The sequence below is a fragment of the Dipodomys ordii genome, unplaced genomic scaffold (genome assembly GCF_000151885.1).
Source record: "Dipodomys ordii isolate 6190 unplaced genomic scaffold, Dord_2.0 Scaffold1, whole genome shotgun sequence".
NCBI classification, from domain to species: Eukaryota; Metazoa; Chordata; class Mammalia; order Rodentia; family Heteromyidae; genus Dipodomys; species Dipodomys ordii.
Genome location: NW_012267217.1, coordinates 47,732,740 through 47,753,926, shown reverse-complemented (window position 1 = coordinate 47,753,926; position 21,187 = coordinate 47,732,740). Strand labels below are relative to the sequence as shown.

The following is a 21,187-nucleotide window of genomic DNA, read 5'->3' as shown; positions in this document are numbered from 1 at the left end:
GCTTTAAACAGGAAAAAGTATGGAAAAACTAACAATGTGTGCACCTACCAAATCACATGTCAATAAGAAAGTGATGAAATAAGAGGAATAATTGTTTCCAAAAGCAAAGGGATAGACAATTTTTCTAAGTTCATGAGCAAGTACTTTTAGAATTAATCCCTAATTTACTTTTAAATAGCTTAATTGCATTCATTTTATTGGGTGATATAACATTTATAAGTATAATAATAATGACATTTCAGTTCTCCAAAATGACAAACATTCTGTAACTCGTTAAAAAAATAACAATTAAATCAACCAAATAAATCTTACTCGAGTGAGTTAACATAGGCCACAACGAGCTATTTCTTCCTTTTGAATTGATTCTTTCTCCTATAGTCTATGAGTCTCATGAAAGTGGGAATTTTAATAGAAAAGGAAAATAATAATTTGGATACATTCTTATAATGACATTAGAGCAAGTGCAAATGGCTTATTGAGAGATTCATATGGAGAATGGAAGTCACTAGTTAACCTTGCCTTTTTTATAGTTTTTAATCCAGTCCATTTCTGTTGTAATGTCTTTTCCTTTTCTTACTCTTTTTTGTTTCCCCTACCTCTTCCTTTTAGGGGAAAAGCTCATGCGATTCAGCTACCCAGATATTCACTTTGATATGAACTTAACCTATGAGAAGGAGGCTGAGCTGATGCAGTCTCATATGATGGACCAAGCCATCAACAATGCAATCACCTACCTTGGAACTGAGGCCCTTCACCCTCTGATGCAGCACCCGCCAAGCACAATCGCTGAGGTGGCCCCAGTCATAAGCTCAGCTTATTCTCAGGTCTATCATCCCAATAGGATAGAAAGACCCATTAGCAGGGAAACCTCTGATAGTCATGAAAACAACATGGATGGCCCTATCTCTCTCATTAGACCAAAGAGTCGACCCCCGGAAAGAGAGGCCTCCCCCAGCAATAGCTGCCTGGATTCTACTGACTCAGAAAGTAGCCACGATGACCACCAGTCCTACCAAGGAAACCCTGCCTTAAATCCTAAGAGGAAACAAAGCCCAGCTTACATGAAGGAGGATGTCAAGGCTTTGGATGCCGCCAAGGCTCCTAAGGGCTCTCTGAAGGACATCTATAAGGTTTTCAATGGAGAAGGAGAACAGATAAGGGCCTTCAAGTGTGAGCACTGCCGAGTCCTTTTCCTAGACCATGTCATGTACACCATTCACATGGGTTGCCATGGCTACCGGGACCCACTGGAATGCAACATCTGTGGCTACAGAAGCCAGGACCGTTACGAGTTTTCATCACACATTGTTCGAGGGGAGCACACATTCCACTAGGCCTTTTCATTCCAAAGGGGACCCCCATGAAGTAAAAAACTGCACATGAAGAAATACTGCACTTACAATCCCACCTTCCCTCAGATATTGACACACCTTTTAAAAAATATTATTTCTGTCAATAATTCTTATTTTGTGGACACAGTGTCATTTGCTCTGCTAATTACAAAAAGGAAGAAAATGGAAGAGTAATGGGATGGGTATATTGTTTCCTGATAACTTGGCTTGTTTTATTATGTGGAAATTTAAACAAGTTCTGCCATGAGTCATTATTAAGGCATGTCATGCTTTGGAAAAAAATAGTTGATTCATATGGATTCACCTAAGTGATTCTAATTTGCTATTGAGTTCAGGATTATGATTGAAGGCAGGAAAATTTGAAGTTTTCTGGGTAGAACTTTGGCAATTTCAAATGGTATAAGTAATTTTACTCTGCAAAGGAGATCTTGTTTCAAAATGTAAACCAATCTGGTTCTTTAGAAATCATGGAACACAAATTCCTTATTACTTTCAATGATAACTGCTAGGACAAGTTGAGTTGTTGTGGGTTCTATGTTTACTTCCCCGATGGAATTTATAACTCAGTATGTTTTACACTGTACCATAGAGCAAAACTTTTAAACTACAAGTAGTTGAGGGCAACTACAAGACATCTGAGGTCCTTTGATCTTATTTTTCTAAACTTAAGCACTGTTTTTCCATAGTTTTGATGACTGGCATTTTATAGACAACCTTGCAGCCTTACTTTTAACACCTGTAACAAATAGTACTTTTTATGTAGTTTTCAGAATAACATATGGTCTAAGAGTGGATGACAAGCAGTAATTTCAGGAGGGACTTCCACTTTTCGTAAATTTCTGTGAGATTTTTGTTTGAAGTTTTAACATGATAGCAGGATACTTTTACATATTTCCTTCTAACATTATGCTTACATTTGTCACTTTATCGGCATTTAATCAGTGTTAACCAGTCAGCAGAAAAATATAATGAGGCTAACAATAGAGAGAAAACCCACCGAGTGATCCTTTGATATTTCTCTTCCCTCATTTTCTCAAACTGTGACCACTCAGTGTTCCGTTCATTTTCCATTCCTCTTGTACTCTTGGAGTAGAAGTTCTTAAAAGTCTTGTGATAGGCTGCCTCTTTCAAAATGGTCTCAGAGCAACTGCTAGTTTAGCCTGCATATGGTAACTTGAACCCTGTAAGATTTATTGAAGTAGGGCTATTTATTCTAGTATATCTTCAGTAATAATATTTACTTCTTTTACTGCAAGAAAAAGGAACTTCTTTCTAAACTGCACATTGGACTATACAGATCTAACAAAGAAACAACTAACTTTTCACTTTTCTCTTACCCTTTTAGAGCCTAGAATATGACAGAATCTTCAGGCATGTTATTTTTTTTCTGTTTTAAAAATATTCAGCTCTATGAATCCATGTCAGAAATGAATCTCAACCTGGTAGTACAGCATTTCCCATCTTTTCATTCATTTGTGGCATATTTTATGTTTCATGTGCACATTTTAGTTTCATTTGTGTGGGTGCTTTGTTGTATCTTTTCAGTTCAATGGCATTAACAGAGAGAAACAGAGTAACATTGGCGCCCAAGTCATTTGGGGAACACAGTTTGGAGGCAGAGCCTGCTGTTTGTTTTGTTTGCAGAAGAGCAGGCCTAACCATAGCTGTATTATTTGTGAATAATTAGTTTCTATTATGAAGTAACTAATAATTGCTCTAAAAATCAATTAAATAGGATGCTGAAGTGGTTTGCCTATAATGTGGGATTAGAAGTGTCAAGAACAGAGGACTATGGATGGTCAGATATGTCTTAACCCATGTTCTCCTTTGCCATTTGCTTGTTTAAGCAAATTCTAAGAATTAACACAGCTGAGACTAGAAAATGGTTTTAACTTGCCTCTCTCTAAGTAACTGTCTTCAATTAGTTTTGGAGAATTTTTTTTAAATAGCCCCTTTAAATCTATGAGAATGTACCAAAACAGATCTAAAGAATACCAACCATTAATTTCTTTTTTTTCTTTCTTCCTACATCCATAGGTATATGGTAAATATAACTTATTCAAAGATAACACGTCTTTGAGATTTTTTTACCTTTACTTAACCTAACCACCCCCAAATCATAATTGAAATGCCTTTTTTTCCTTTTTTTGGGTGAGGTAAAAAATATTGAGGTTCGTGATTTTGTGTTTTGTCACGTTTTAAAGAAATACTTAGCCAGTCAATATGTCCACAATTTTGGGCACATGAATTTTTACTGACATTACATAATCTATGAATCTTTTTCCTGGGTCCCTCCCCCAATGAAAACATTTATGTACCTGCTACCTTGGGTTGAAACTGAATTCAGATGGACCTAAAAGTTATGTGGTTCCACTGTGAAGACAATAATGATGCACTCACTTCTTTTTATTTTATCTTATCTGAAAATTTAATTCCTTGAAGAGCGCTAGTAGGTGTGAAGGTACATTTGGGACAAGTGTATTTTCCTTGTTGTATGACATGAGGGACAAAAGAGAGCTGGAGATGACGGAAGGAATGGTGGGGACATGTGAGGACAAGGTCAATTCAAATTTTTAGGTTAGAAAGAATTTTTGTGGAGATCAAGCTTTCTAAAAACTCTGGATGGCTATATTTTCATGACTCTTCTACACAAAAGAAAATGTGCAGTTCAGTAGCACCTAAAAATAAATATGAGGACCAGATACCAAATAAATCAAATTTTACATAACACTAGCATGCCCAGTTTATTTAGGTGAGATTTCACATTGCAGGAAGTATTTGAGGGACATTGAAAATGGGTTAGCCTCTGTATTTTCCACTTTGGCGAAAGTTCAGAAATTCATCCTATTGCTTTGCCCTAATTTTGCCCAGACTTTTTAGTCATCAGCCTTTTTGGAGAAGTGGTTTATTTCTCTGTAGTGAAGAATCATTCATTCTAAGGGCATTTGAAAACAGAGATAGTGGCCAGGAGACCGACTGAAAGAAAGATGAGAAGTTGTCAAAACATTCCCTTAGGAATATTTTGGAGGAATAGAATGGAAGGATGAGAGCCTGGAGTTCAAAGTTTTGTATTAGGAAGTCTCAGTCCTACATGCATGCAAGCCATCAATATGTGTGGATCATGTTGTGAGTGCATCTATGTGCCACACACATCTCTTAAAATGCATGAAAAGAAGCAGAGTTATTAAATGTGTTGAGTTAAAATTACATTCAGTACCTGAGCAATGAAGTTTACTTTTCCAAAGTGATTGTATTAAGAAATACTAAAGAAGTTATCATTGTGTCTTTAGGACTCATGGCAGTTTTGTAGCTTAGGCCTTGGGACAAAATGAAACAAACAGTAGGGGGGAAAAGGATGTGAAACGCATCAATGAAAACTTAAAGAAATGTAGATTCCTTTTTGGTTAGGAAGAAAAATGCTTTCAAGTTAGCAACTTTTACTTGTTGAGATATAAAGACAGGCAAAAATATTTTTTAAGAGCAGCTTTTAAATTTTTTTATTTATTATAATGTTTGTGCTACAGTTTTACATCTCACAAAACCACAAAGTCTTTGCATGGTATAAATGTTTACCAAAACTTCCATTTGAGAATGCAGTTAGAGGAAAATCTTTTTTAATATTTTCAAAATCTTATTTTGCCCTATTTCCAGAGATAGAGCAGAACAAGCTGCAAAAATCAAACAAAAATATATATGCCCATAGTTTCAAGACAGAACTTAGCCTGTAAAAATCCTAAATTCGTTTTAACTTGGATTATTCATTTTAGAGAACTATAATGTGAAGACTTGTGGTCATTCTTAATTATATTTTATATATTACTTTAATAACTACTACCTGTATGATTACACCAGATCCAATTCTCCAAGTTCAAAAGAAATTAAGAAAACCTGATGAAATTATAGTTTGTATATATAAAAATTATTTTATAAATATTTTAAGCTTCCAGTTTCTGCAAAATAATTAAAATATACAGTAACTGGTCTCTTAAAGGTCCTGAACTTAATGTATTAAATACTTATAAAAAATGTTATTGGTGCCTTTTAAAATGCATTGAGAGTGTTGGCTAGCTGTTTTAGCTTTACCACACTTTTACTGTATATTTTCTAAAAAAAAATCACTTAAAATTGAGTACAATAGAATTCCTCTTTGTGTTCTTAGGGCAAAAAACTGCTAAAGCGTTTTCCAATACAGAAATTATAACCTTAGCTGTTAAAAGTAAAAGGAACCTCTGAAATCAGATTTTAATACCTTTTTAGTTTGATCCTGTTTCTAAATACTATTACCAGATTATGCAGGTAAAAATATAAAGTAGAATGAGATTTTAGCTATGAATTCAATATTGCTATTTGTTTTCATATTTCTTTTCTTTGTCTTTAAGGATGAATAAGATTTGTGTCACACAGGCTTTATTACTGGAATTTGGTGTCAATAAAATGCAGTATTGCTTTTAGTTTTTTATCCCCAATCTAGTGTTATTCTAGTCTATCTTCTAATCTGAGAATGCTTTATAAAATAACATTGAAAAGAAAAAAAGTAATTAATTTTCCTTTAACAAAATAAAACAGAGCAGTCATATCACATTGCTGTTCTCCAAAGCATAATCTCAAATGGTTTCCTACCAGGGTTGTATATTACCTGCTGTGGATGTGTTAGAATATGACAGCTTTTTAAACAGTGAGCTGATTTTATAAAACAAATGTCCTATGACCAAGAAGCTGTGATATGCTAGTGTTTCTTTTTATCCTTTGTGTATTGCTAGGCCAAATAATGACACCTGGAATATTTTTACATTTATTCTAGTAACTTAAAATTTTGGAATTTCCACAAGACTTTTTTAATGTAACGTCCTCTGTTCAGCTTTTTAGTTTGATCTTGCTGTACTGTAAGTTTGTGAATGTCTTTCACATGCACGCCTAGAAATAAGTTCATAATTCTGTTGCTGTACTTATTCCCCCATAACATTGCATTTGTACATTTTCTGTAAAAGGAAAAACATTGTGAATTACCCCATACAGAGAATGGTACAAGAATAATGTCATTTTCTACAATGTCATTTTTATTGTGAATAAAAATAGAAAATGTAGAGGCCCTCTACTAAGCTACATACAGTACCCTACATAACTTCATTTAGGTACTGATAACTCAATTAACAGTAAGTTGGGCCCTTGTATTACCTCAAGTGACACATGTAAGAAATGCTTCTAAGAACAGGTAGAGGCCACTGAATCCCCTACTATGCACTTATCAGGATTTTGCTTAATTTAATTTGTTGGAAATTGATTTTTTAATCCAATATACTGTAACCAGAAAAGGAATCTAGGCCTTGTTTTCTGTTGTTGTTTGACTCTTATTTTTTTAGTGGTTCAAGTTCTGAAACTGATGAGTTTGGGTTTTGTTTTTGTTTTGTTTTGTTTGTTTGTTTTTGTCTATCAAGCACTCTCAGATTTTGAACCTTTTTCTTCCTCGTTTTTTGTGTAAGTAAACTCTTCGTTACTTTTACTTCCAACTGTGTGCACTCCCTCCACTTTTTCCTCACCCATCTTTTTATCTGCCTTCCCCCAATATCTGTGGAAGTCTGCTGCTCTCCTGCTACTACTGCTTTTGAAGATTAGGTCAACTCTTAACTTCCAATTCATTGGTTTCTTTAAGTCTTACTTTTTGTTCATTATTTTTGTTGGCTGAATAATCTGCCTGCCCATTTTTGTACTTAAGTAAAGTGTTATATTAAAAGAAATGTGATTGGATTAAAAATGGTACACTGTATAAACTTTATGTTAATTTAACTTTCAAATATTAGGTAACTAAAATGACTCCAGAGATTATGTGACCAGATTATCTACTTGCTTTTTTCTTTTGGGTTAGATTTTTATATTCTTACTTGGCTTTTCTTGAAAATAGAAATGATGGCAGACTGACTAGACAGTTCTTTAGAAATGTATTAAAAATGTAAAGCAAAGAGTCTTAACTTTCTCTCTCTTAGGAGAAAAGTGCTTTACCATTACTATACCTATATTCCAGGGACAGCCAGGGTATCCAGGCCTCATAATTGCTCTTAATAGTTGGACCTTTTAGACCATGTGTTATTTACAACCCCAGAATGATTACTTCTGTTCTTTAGTTAAAAAGATACTCTTCTTTCTGTACAAGTGCAATACCCCCCTTGAAGTCTTAAAAACTATAGTGATTTTATTTTTACTTTCTTGACCTATTTCTTTAGCTGATGTCAAAAAGAAACTCTTGAAAATTATGGTGTGTCAAAGGACACAGACACAAAGAGAAAAACACACCACAATCAAAAGATTAGAGCATGTAGCAACTACTGCTCTGCTTTTATGGAATCTTTACTTAGGCTAAATTTTGAATGAATCTACTGATCCTTTCTGAGAAATGTGTCCTAAAGTTGGAATTCTTAGAGACTGTATTTCTTTCCTTAGACTCTTGCCTCATGCTTGAAGTTAAGAAACTAATATTTAATATTTTATTTCATTTCTCTATGTATGAAAATAAACTTTAATATTAAAGCACTTAGGTCAATTTTAAACTGGTATCAACCTATTGGAGTAACACATTTTTAAAAAAATATTTGGAACAGCCCTGTTTTCTTACAAAATTTAAGGAGTATTTTTCGTATCATGCATATTTATATATATATAGTGCTCTGGTTTTTCTTTTTTTATATACCTGTGTTCCTGCTGTAATGTAAATACATGTTTTGTTATAAAAAATAATGTTGACATTTTGTTTGAAGGCATTTACTGCATTTGTACAGTATGTGTCTTGGGTACTTAATTCTTTTTTTCTTTAATAATACCAAAGGTAATTAGACTATTTTAAAGACTAATTGCTTGACAGTTTCTAGGATATTTTGTGTTTTAGAAGCAAAAAAGGAAAACAAAAAAAAAAGGTCAAACCAGTAAACCTCATTTTTTTCAAACTAATAATTTGGGGAAATAAAAAACTATTGTTTAAAAAAGAAAATATATATAAATATATGTAAAATTAAAATACCAGACCTTGTATGTCAGGTTTGCTCAGTGTAATGTAATTTTTTTAAGGCTCAAATAGCATACCTCAGAAAATGGGGTGAACTATGGAAATACTGCAACAGTCTATGCAGCTGTGTAACAAGTCACTGCTGTCTACTGATCTGGAGACCTCCGCTATACAGTTTTATCACTGCAGACTAAAATGTGGGACTTGTATCTTCTTTGTTTTTAATGCACACTCACACATGCCCTGTGCATGTCTGTGGGTATTGTGTATAAGTGTATGAGTGTTGTATATGCATGTGTGAGTGTGTGTCTGTATGTGTGTACAACTAAAAGAAGCTGCAGAAACTTTGTAATACTTTGTGAAAAGGATTATATTATAAAGGTTTGTACTGTCTGAGTGCACAGCTACTGGAATAAATTTAGGGAATCTCAGGAACAAGCATATAATTTGTCCAAGATTTATTTCTTCTCAGAAGTGTAAGTGCAGTTTTTAATTCTGTATATTATTTAATATTTTACCAATAAAATAAACTTCTGACAGAAAATGTTTGCTATAAAAAAAAAAGCTTTCTGGTGAAAATTCTGTACACAAACACATCTTCCAAACACAGGAGACTAGACAGTTGAATATTACCAGGCTTAGCATCATGGCCATGGTAGGTATCACATTTTTCTTACCCGGCGATTTGATGCTTACAGCCTCATCCATACTCATCTTAGTCACAATTCTCCATCATATGGAGTCTTTCAGGGTAGACAAAGGAGTATTCCATGTTTTTTTAAGGATGGCCTTTCAAACAATTTTCATATAACCCTTGTTTTGTCTTTAAAATAAATCAAAGAGGACTCAATGACAGAGCTGAACCCCTTTCTATTGAAGAATGATGTCAGACCTGAGAAAAGAAAACCAGCTTGCTCCAAAGTACACGGTGAATCAGTTAACACAAGTGGCCTAAGAAATAGTCAATAGTCACACTAGAAATAATTTCTTAAAACTCAGATCAGGAAACACGTAAGTCACAAAGATTGAGTTTCATTGGCTTAAGTTTGGTTTTCAATTCTGAGTCATGATGTAAGTTCAAACTGCTCGTTTCTCAGATTATGAAAGTAATTTTTGCTATGCAAGATCTGTTCTATTACAAATATTTGATTGAAAGTCTAGTACACATTTGAGATTGTTATTAAAGAGTTTTTCATCAAATCATATTTACAGAATTTATGGATATATTCTCAAATTTCCAAATGTCACACAGAATAAAAATTCCTACAAATTCAAATGAAATTTGGGCATCCAAAGAGGGAAACAGGAAAGCAAAAAGAGGATGAATTTACCAACCACGTTGCTCTCTAGTGAGGGTCCCCTCACAATCAGTAAGAAATATGAGATTATAGTTAACAGTATGAACAAATGCTAATTTAAACAGTTCTTGTTGTTCAAACTTTGGTACCAGTAAAGAAAGAAACAAAAAAGATTTTCTTGAAAAAGATGCTATTTGCTCCTGAGTTCCATAATAATAGTCAGAAATGAAATACTGAATTCTTGATAACAACTGTTAAAACTTGGTGTTTATCATTGTGTTCAATCCAAAAGACTTGAGATGTGAATTACATGCTAGAGGAATTTCATTTAGCATCTTAGCAACGGTAGTGCCTATTAGAAAAACCCTTGTTATTAGTGGGGTGCCGGTGGCTCATGCCTGTAATCCTATCTACTCAAGAGGCGAGATCTGAGGATCACGGTTCAAAGCCATCCCGGGAAGGAAAGTCCATGAGACCCTTATCTCCAGTTAACCACCAGAAAACTGGAAGTGGCACTGTGGCTCAAGTGGTAGAACGCTCGCCTTGAGCTGAAGCAGAGTTCAAGCCCCATGACCAACAACAACAACAAAAATAATAAAGAAAGAAAAACCCTTTTTATTAAGGGGTCCTAATTCCAACAAAATACCTATTTTTTTCCTTACTCCTTTCTCTCTCCTTCCCTTCCTCCCTCCCTTCCTCCCTCCCTTCCTCCCTCCCTTCCTCCCTCCCTCCTTCCCTTCCTTCCTACTTTCTTTCCTTCCTTCCTTCCTACTTTCCTTCCTTCCTTCCTTCCTACTTTCTTTCCTTCCTTCCTTCCTACTTTCCTTCCTTCTTTTCTTCCTTCCTTCATTCTTTCCTTCCTTCCTTTTCTTCCTTCTTACCTTCCTTCCTTCCTTCCTTTTCCTCTTCTTTCCTCTCCCCTTTCTCCGTTGAACCAACAAGAATAACAACTGGGAGTTTGAATTGGTCCTGTTTAGGGACTATGTTTTGGTGGTGGTGGTGGTGATTTGGTTTTGTTTTTCCTATTTCAAACAGTGCATAAGGTAGGTGCTTTCATGAACTACCAAGGAGGAAAAAATGAGAGAAACTGACCAAATATAGTTGAAAGTAATTATATATCCACAATCCCATGGAAGATTGGACAAATGATAAAAGTAGGGAGAAATCCAAAGATCTCAATCTGAGAAAATTATGTTGGCCTTTTTCTTATTATTTATCCTTTCTTGCTCTATAATTCTAGACTGTCTCAGTTCACACCTACTTCTAATTTGATTATCAGACAAAAGGCATGTCCCTCAAATAGCAAAAACAGATACTGCCTCAATACAGGTGCTGACTTGTTTATCCTGAAAACCCTTATAAGAGCTGTATGGACATGACCTTCAAACCAACTGGAATATCTTGTAAAGAAGTTGGATTTTTTTTTTAAGAACTCCAGGAAGAAGCAAAGGTAAAAGGAAATAAGGTAAGGTCTTTGGGTTGGGCTCTACGTAGGTAAGCCTATGACTAAAAGGGAGGAGTCACTTTGTGTTTACTTTAACTTGACAAATGGATTTGGGATCAGAATCAGCTATCTCGACCTGGAATGCTTTGTGAAATCTCTCAGTTTGGAAGTAGAATTAACTAGGAAGGAATGGCCACAGAATGTATAGTAACCCAAGTATTGAGTCTGCTTTAGAGACATTGAAGATTAAAGGAATCAGATCAATAAGGTTTTGTAAGTTATAAAGGAGTCTCTTATATTCTCATTAAAAAGCAAGGCTAAAATAACTCAGAGGATTTGGCTAGTGTAGTAATACTGGGCACACCAACCCAGGGAAGGGAATGAGTAGTTGTCTTCTCTTTCCTATTTTTCCTTCTTCCATGAGTTTTCTTCATGTCTGTAATTCCTCTCTATTTCCTTTCAGTTCTTTTCCCTGTCCTCCTCATCCTTATTTCTCTTCATTAGTCTTTCCCTAGATAACCTGTTCTATTTCACTCTTTGCTGCCACTTCACAACCTCTCAATTCTACTTACATACTTTAAACAAACTTTTTATTCTGAACAATTTGATGTAGCCAGAAAAATCATTATGAATTTTAACTCCTTATGAGCATTTGCCAAATATCAGCAATTGTTACTAGCTTTGCCTAATTCCTACAATATCACAGAAACCAGTGGTTATTAGATACTTTTTATTAGCAAGGAAACAGGCTCAGATTGGTCATAATTTTGTTCATAAACATTTGAGGTGAAAAGACTAAAGTTGGGCTCTAATTTCATATATACTTGGTCTAGTATTTTATTTTCTACCCAGTTTATTCAGTATCTGATTGATAAAAACCCACCAATAAGGTGAGAGAGAGCAATTAGGACAAAGTACTGAATATCAAGATATAATTCAGAAGATACCTTTTAATGTTTTGCTGATTCTAATTTTTCAACAGAGTGATTCCAAACAAAACCATTGGTTATGATCAGAGATGTTGAGAAGCACAGTATTAAGTAACATAAATAACCTGAAATTAAAACTTTGCTACAGAAAAACTTTTAATGGACAAAAAGTAATATCCTAAGTAGGCCTTTATATTTAACTGAAATTAGTTTGTGGGGGGGAGGGTGCAGGGGGGAGTCATTGTTTACTAAATTTTCTTCCGTGTTGGAATTCTTTCCTCTTTCCTATATCACACTATATTCATCTCCTTAACTCATTTTCTACTTTAACTGTAAAAATTAATTTTCAGTGTTTGTATCTGACTCCTTTAATCCTCTTCATTTTCTAAATTCTGATCTGGCTTCATTGTAAAAATGGCACATGGCTCTAGCCATGGTAGCCAATAGTTCTCTCATGGTTGGCATTTTGTTATACTTTTCAAAGTTAATGTGTGAGCAGCCTAGTTATTGTGCTTGTTCCTCAAAATCTGTGGGCAAATTTATCTCTTTAATCTTAATGTTACAGTATAAAGCAATATCGTGATTCACTCACAATCCCAGTTTTATCCATTGTGAAGTAAGTGATATATTTATGGTAAATTTTAGTCTCATTTTGCCTACACTTAGGAATGAGAAACCTACAACTACTTGGAATTTCTTGGTTCTGCTGTGAAATTTTCCCAAGTCTTCAGGGGTGATTTCTATACTTAGGCCTACAGTCATGTTCTTCTAGCTATAGCTCTACAATATATGTAAGTAACCTAATTTTTGGCCTTCAACTAGTTTCTTCTTTTTGTCTCCACCCTACCTCACCTACCTTCTCTGTTTGTATTTGTTTACTTATTTATTTATATCAGATTGTAACATACATATTACTATCATTTGATAACACTCAACGGGAAGTGGAAAAAAACTGGGACAGCAAATGACTCATGGTTTTCCATATTCTAAGCCAAATTCCTTTTGCATTATCCTAACCAATGTTAGTTTGGCTATATCATAACATGGATATATTTTCTAAACTACAAGTATCAGCTCAGATTCTCTCCTACTTCCTTGATTCATATTTTGAAGATTCTGATTATAACTACAAATGTGATCTCTTGATCCTATAAAAAAACAAGAAAAAAATCTACTTCATAGAAAAATAAGAAAATATTTCCTGTTCTTTGAATACAAGTCATCTTTCGTACATCTCTATGATAGAAAGTGGGTTATTGCCCAATTCTTCATTGTGTTTTTCTATTAGTTTAGCTGAAACTCTAAAATATGCACACCATAGCATCAATTTAAACTTTATTATTCTGGAAAATAATGTCTCCCTTAATTATAAAAATGTATTTTTGACTTTTAAAAACGTATCAAACAGCAATCATATTCAGTATAATATCTCTCAGCATTGATAAATGCTTAGTCGTGATGACAAATTTCTCTTAGAGAAATTTACCCTGGTTTGTAATTTCAGATGTATACAAAACCTATCGATAAAGAGATTGATAGAAAGAAGGACTTTGGGGGCCAGTAGAAAATTACCAATGTATCTTCTTAATAATATGGATTATTTTAAGATGGTTTATTTTACCTTTTGAAAATGTCCAGTTTATTATAAATTTGTTAGGTACTCTAAGCTTGGGTTAGTTATATTCCTAAATATTATTCATTTAAAAAATGACACATTATCCCAGTTGTTTTTTAAGCATTTCAGAACTCCCATAAATGAATAAGGTAATAATGAATTCATGTCTTCCTTTCGAAAATCATGTGGTTCATATCAACATCACTATGGCTTTCTAGCCCTAGTTCCAAAGTATGTATGCCAAAATAGAGTTATTAGTCAGTACAGAGAAGTATATAAGAAGCTTCAGGCAATCCTTGTATCCCATAATATCTTAGTACCTTCAGCATCATGCATCAGCAATGGCAGTCCATCAGTTTGTTACTGAATAGTCACTACCACCTTTTCATGCACTAACACAGGGTGGAGGCACAGCTACTATAATTTATTTACTTCTCATTACATTCTAAATATGTAGACTGGTTTCTTTTTATATGCTGTGTGTTCTTTAGTCCTGAAGGCTGGAAATATGAATTATAAATAGCCCTTGTATTTCTCAGAAGCAAAGCCTTTAGATGTTTTTTTTCTTATTTTTAATTAAGATTTATTTTAATTCTTTCAGACACATGTAAATGACAAATAGAATAGTTTCAGAGGATTGATTCAGTACTTTTTTTGCTCATCTAAAATTGTTCCAGTCTAGGAGATCTGAATTCATCCCATTTGGCCAGAGTATTATGGCAGAACTCCATAATAAAACTTATTTGTAGAAACAAGGACAGCTACATCATTGGCTGTCTGTATGACAGTAAGAATGAATGATATATCCCACCTCGTTTATCATATGTACAAAGCAGGCTTGGGTTATATGTAGCAACACCTAACTCATGACACAGCAAGGTCTTTTGATATTTTCCTATGCTTAATGCAATGCCATCATGGGTCTAAGTGTGAAAAACAGCCTTGATCATTTGATTGATTGATATTAAATATGGAGTATCTTGAAATTATAAACTCAAATTTAAACTGAATTAAAGGTAAGGGAATAAAATGTTTTGATTTTGTTTTGTTTTGTTTTTAATGTAAGATTTTTGCTTTTGGTCTTTTGAGAACCCTGAGCAATATATTTGGTAAATTATTATAATGGACTAAAAATGAGGAGGCAACGACACTTTAAATTTTAATTCTAGGATTCTGATCCTGTTTTTTTTAAACAAATATTTTTTTGTTGGTCATAGGTCTTGACCTCTGAACCTGGGCATAGTCCCTCAGCTCTTCAGGTCAAGGCCAGTACTCTACCATTTGAGCTACAGCACCACTTCCAGTTTTCTGGTGGTTAATTGGAAATAAGTGTCTCAAAGACTTTCCTGCCCTGGCTGACTTTCAACCTCAGTCCTCAAATCTTAGCCTTGAGTAGATAGAATTACAGGCATGAGCCACTGGCCCCTGGCTTGACCCTGTTTATTTAACCGGAAACTTAGAATAAGATCTCTGTGTGTCCTTAGAAAAATTGAAATAAATGGCCAAAGCATTAGCATGTAGGATGAGAATTTAAGAAAATAGAATGTACCAGATATGTTAGTAAATGCCTGTAATTCATAGCTACTAGGGAGGCAGAGGCAGGAAGGAGATTGAGGCCAGCTTGGGTCTCAAAAACAAAGTACAAACAGATGATCTGGGGCTAAGCTCCAGTAGTAGAGTACTTACCTAGGATTCAAACCCCAGTACTGGGGTTGGGAGGAAGGAACAGAATATTCTTAACAATAAGGTTTGACTCCATTTGGAAAGTTGAAAAGTTCATACACTCTCTTTTCTGTAGAATCTCTTCCTTTCTGCATGATTGGTATCTAATCTAGTATCCACTGAGAAAATCTAAAATTTAAAGGATTACAGTGGCTACTGTGCCAGCCATTTGGCTAAGTACTGCATGCTGTTCCTTAAGTATATCCATATATCACTCTAGGTGCTACGGACATAATATTGAATACAGTGTGATGGTTGTTTTCAAAGAAATTGAATCTTACATTGAGGAAGCTCACAAATAAATAATAATAAAACAAGGTAGCCATTACTATAAATACAGAAATATTATACTACAAAAGCTAATGAATGTGTAACCTCATTTTTCATTGGAATAAAAAATACATCTTGATAAATGTGACATCTAGGTTGAATCCCAAAGATAAATTAGAGTTTGTGAGGCAAGGAAGAGAAAGTTGAAAGACAAAAATGGAAAACAGAAAAAAAAATGGCAAATTTCTGAAGGAAAGAAAGACATAGGGACAGGGCAAAGGAGGATCAGAGACAAACACAGAAACCGAGGGACAATAAAAACATGGAGTGTGATCTTAGGGATTTAAGAACTTGAGTTTATAACAGGGAAAACAAGGGGCAAGAAAGACTTCATTTGGGAGTGACATAATTCGATTTCCAAAATTACTTGAGCTTCCAAATGAGATCAGATCAGAAGGGGTTGCCAGATTGGAAGTCAAAGCTGCTGCAATAAGTCCTGGGAAAGATAATGATGATTTCTTCTATGGGAGTGGTATGGAAATGGAGAGTCATGGTTAGATTGTGAAGATATTTACGAGGGAGAATGTGCCAGACTGGTTTGTGCTGGGTTGAATGTAGAAAGTTGAGAGAATGGGGTTAGTTGAGGATAATACTCTAATTTCTGACTGGTAAGTGTAGAGATATTGTAGTGCTAACACAAGGGAGAAACTGACCTAAAGGGAACAAAAGCAATGAACTCGTTGAACATGTTGAGTGTGAAATGCTGGTTTGACATCCAAATAAGAGATAGGTAGCAACAGATACTGGGTTATTATCAGCAAAGAGATCAGCACTGGAGTGGTGTTTCTGTATCAATTTGTGCGTGATACAGTAATTAAAGTCACAGATTTGATGAAGCTAGGGAGAGAATGCAGTAAAGAATGAACCCATGGCTCTTAAAGTAGGAGGAGAGTTCTATCAAAAAAATGTATGACAATTGAAAGGAAAATGTGGAGCAGAGATAGCCAAGGGACCAATCAGAGGTGCAAATTACATGAGGGATCCTAGTGGGAAAGGGCCCCATGGAGAGGAGGGTGTTGAAAAAAGTTAAGTCAAAATCATGTTGCTTGATTATCTGTTCCTTGAAGACAAACACAGAGTAGAGCCATAGAGCCCAAAGCTCCACAACTACAGAGCACAGCTTGATTCAGACAAACAATCCTCCCCAGGGGAAAGTCTAATAATATGCATTCCTTTTCTCCAGATTATTTCAGCAGTATCTTGTTTTTCTTTGTTTTAATAGTCGGTGAGTACTTAGCACTGTTCTCTTTGGGAGTGTAGCATACTTAAGAAGGTGTATGTGTGTACTTGCTTATTTGAATTTGCCATACATGATCATCATCTAAGCTGGTATTAGAGATCATCTCAGTACAATGATGGAAACCAAGGCCCTTATCATGAGGCTTCTGGTGAATTTACCAGCCCCTCCCTCTTTTTTACATGCCTAGTGACTTGAAGCTTCATCAGAGTCAAATGGTGCTCAAGGTCAAAGTCACTCTAAAAAGGATAGTATACCACTATAGAGGATGTTATATTTCCAACAACTTTTTAGACAGTATTTTCCTTGCATAGGCTTCTCTGTGACTACTTTTGTTTTTTGGCCAGTCCTGGGTCTTGAACCCAGGGCCTGGGCTATCCCTGAGCCTCACTGTGCTCAAGGCTGGCACTCTACCACTTGAGCCACAGCACCACTTCCATCTTTTTCTGTGTATGTGTAACTAAGGAATTGAACCCAGGGTTTCATGCATGCTAGGCAAGCAGTCTACCACTAAGCCACGTTCCTAATACTGTAACAACTTTTTAACTACAATCAAAGAATGACCTTTTAATAACTTGAATGCTTTATTAAGAAAAAATTAAGTCCTCCTACTTACTCAATTTTCAGTTAACCATATATATTTAATTAACTGTGCACATAAGTATATAATTTTTAAGTAAATCTTCACTATCATTTTCACATCCTACACAAAATGTACATCTTGTAAATACAATATAATCTTTTATTATCTAACTAAGTATATTGACAAATCATTTAAAAGTAAATGATATTTCCCAGTATCTCCAAACAAATCTCTATAATCTTCAAAATGAGCATATCCTCTATCACCTGTAATAAAAGATTTCAAAATATTTAAAATATTTATAGAAGACAATTCATATAACAAAAAAAATTCATTATGGGGAACATTTCTTATGTTAAATATTAGAATGAGGCTTCTAAGTAAAATTTACTCATTGGCTGGTAATAATCATTATCTCTAGATATGTAATGTGCTCCACAAATTTTTAGAAGTTAGATTAAAAATGTCAAAAATAAGCTAAAATAGTATGAATTATCATTTCAACATGTAAGTATAGAAAAATTTACTGGTGAGATAGTTTGCCATCTTTCTTTTTCATGTAGTGGAGGGTCTTAGAAATATATCCTGTATTTTATATTGATAGTGTAACTCATTTGGGGCAATATTTCAACAGTTTCATAGCATATCTATAATCTACCCTAATAATAAGACTCAAATATAAAAATACTTCTGTGTTATAGCAGTCAAAGCTACACCTACCAAGTCCTTATCTATGTGGCAATCCTTATGCTTATGCTTATTTCAGTTTCAAATCAACCTAGATGCCATTGTCAATCCTACATTCTACATGGAGTAGCAAGAGACTTGAAGGAATTTTGTGGCTTGCCTAAAGCTACAGTCTTAACAAATAATAGACCAGAAATAGAAACAGAAAGCTACACAATTATATTGAAATAGGGTTAGCAATTATTTCTTTGATTTTGTATGACTTTGCATTTATAATTTTCAGTAAAGGTAACCAATTGCACTGTAGGGGAAACCACATTTTTAGGAAAGTGATTGACATGATTTGAAAGTTGGAAAATTAAAACTCTTCTTACTTGGGTATAATAAGAGAATTTATAGAAAAAAAAAGAAAGAAGAAAAAGAAGGAAGATGAGGGAGAGAGTGAGGAAGGGAGGAAGGAAGCAAGCACACACATAAGCTAAAAAGCAAGTAAAGAAAGACTGGGAAGAATGAGGGAAGAAAAAGAGTAAAAAAGGAAGAAAAGAAAGGAGGAAGAAAGAAAGAAGGAAGGAAAATTAAAATATATTACAATTTAATTATGTTGAAGAAAGTAGCCTCAGACTTTATATCTTTACCAGATAAAACTGAAAAAACACAAAAACCAAAACTGAGTAGTGATAGGAAGAACAGTATACCCTAAATGTCTTTTAATGACGTGATATGAAAGAGAATAACTTGCTATGAAACACAAAATGTTGTTGAATCTCTGATTTGGATACAATAAAAGAAGATTGGAAATTTAGGAAATTCACCAATAAAAATATGATATACTTCTAGTGATTTAGTGGAATTCTGTACTGAGCACTCTACCACGACAATTTCCTTCTTTCCTTCCCTCACACACCAATATTTTCCCAATTTTTATCTACCTCCATTTGCTAATCTCATCATTTTTGCAGCCTGCAGCTTAGATCTCTTTTTCTAAACTCCAAGTGGCAATTTTTTTTCTCATTCACAATTTTATCTAGCTCTAATCAAATCCCAGAAGTTTCCCAAAACAATATAGGAAACATAGTATCCTCTGTGGAGAAGGAAAATGACATGGATAATTTATACAAATGTTTTCATTCAATGGATTAAGTAATGCATAGGTAAGTCTATAACTTGGGTCTGGTTAATTTTCCAGCCTCTTTTCCACCTGAACCTCCACAAAACGGCTTCCATATTACTCAAGTTTGCATCTTTTCTCTTAAGCATTCCCCCATTGTTTCTCTTGTGTTACTCTTTACTTGTGAGTCTGAAAATAAAACTTCAAGCAGCTGGCAAGTAAAAGAATTGATAAGGACCAAGGAAGTACTTTATTTCCATTCCTGGAAGAGGTCTTCCCTAATTAGCTGATTGAAGGAGATACTGTTTATGAAGTTACAGTATTTAATCTTTCTCACCTCAGTTTTCTCATCATCCAAAGTAATGTTATTTTTAAGGCAGAGTTGTTTGTTTTTCAATTCACATAAAGTTTAATCAATCAAGTTACTGAAAATATCAGACTTTTTGAGACTAGTGTATGGCAGTGAGAATTTAACTTCTGTTGCAAATAATACAGTATTGGGTGTTTTCATTATTGTCCAGCTGTGCTGCAGAAAGAGCAATTGCATTAAACTGTAGTTCATCAGAATCATGCTCCATAAACTTCTCGCAAACTTCTGTCATCCTCTAATAACATTTCATCACTAATTTTCCCATGGTCAATTGGAAATGGTTTCTGCCCATGTAATTCATAGAGATGTCTGTCTACATGAACTAATGCAATTAAAAAGGAGTCTACTTTCTCATCTAGGCTTGGTGCCTTTGACCTCATGGGCACCAGTCTCACGAGTAACTAGAATAGCATCATAGTTCTCCAGGTACCTGGCTTGTTCTTCAGGGCTCATAGACACAGACTCCTCCAGGAACTGTTTCAACATTGATAAAGATTCAAAGTTCATCTTGTCTTTGTTGTTCAAAATTGTTCCACAGTCATTGCTGATAGTTTGCTTCTGTCCCTGAGATTTTACTCTTTCTTCCTCACCTGTTCTGAATACCCCATACTTTTCTGTAGTAGGGAGGAGCAGTAACACTGCACACACTGGTCTTGGTACCATGCTAAGAAGTTCAAAATCCATCCCATAAACATTGACAAATTGCCAGTTAGGATGTAGACCTTTGAGAAGCTGGTTAGTGACCTCAGGATTGGCCTCCAGGGGCAGCCAGTGCTGACCCTCCATTGTTGCTCCACCCAGCCCCTCCCCACCTCTGGCAGAGTTGTTGTATATATTTGTTTTATGTTAAACTTTTAATCAGCACTTATTTTAGCATACATAGTTATACTTTATTCCTAAGCACAAAGTGGCAGTATTCATTTTTATCAATTAATTTGAGAAGCAAAAAGAATGCCCTTTATATATTAAATATAATATATAAAGTAAAATGTTTCTTTTCTTCAAGTGATACATATTAACCTAAAGGAAAATAAGCAAAATCAAGTGTTAATATTGAGAACATTTTAATGATAGGAGAAAGTACAGAACACACTAAAGGTAGAAAAGCAGAATTATTTGTAGCATGAGAAAATTATCCAGAAAAATCAAGTTCTTCTAAGAGCTTAATAATACTTAAGAGTTACCCTAGATATTTCATTCCTAAGATATGCATATTTCCTTGTCTTCACAGTTCCTACAGTCAATGTGGAAGAGAGGAAACTATGTTTGCAGAAATGCTCTTAACAGAACTCCATTTAACTGACTTGATATAGTAACCAATGCTGTCAATTTGTTTTGCAACAACCTGATTAATATTCAGGACTCAGTGAAAGCTCATAACCAGTAGGCTACACTCCAGTAAGCCTACAGACTCCTTTCATTGATTCAGCTGCATGCCTGCCAAGAATTACTTGTGTTTATTTTCAAACTATTTATGCCAGTTGACTTATTATTGTAACCATGTAACATGATTAAACA

At 34.5% G+C, this 21,187-nt stretch overlaps 1 protein-coding gene and 1 pseudogene across 3 annotated transcripts in view; one reads left to right on the top strand and one right to left on the bottom strand.

Annotated features, from left to right (window-relative positions):
• The window catches only part of Ikzf2 (IKAROS family zinc finger 2 (Helios)), a 157,053-nt gene extending 148,165 nt beyond the window's left edge, over positions 1-8,888 (top strand). For 2 of the 3 annotated variants that reach the window (XM_013010996.1, XM_013010987.1), the window contains exon 8: positions 610-8,888. In XM_013010996.1, coding sequence (XP_012866450.1) covers positions 610-1,334 — 725 coding nt within the window. In that variant the 3' untranslated portion in view covers positions 1,335-8,888. The remainder of the gene's footprint in view (positions 1-609) is intronic. The other variant, XM_013011005.1, reaches the window with a different exon arrangement.
• A 10,881-nt stretch (positions 8,889-19,769) lies between these two features.
• Positions 19,770-20,455, bottom strand: LOC105986384 (annotated as a pseudogene).
• Positions 20,456-21,187: the final 732 nt, after the last annotated feature.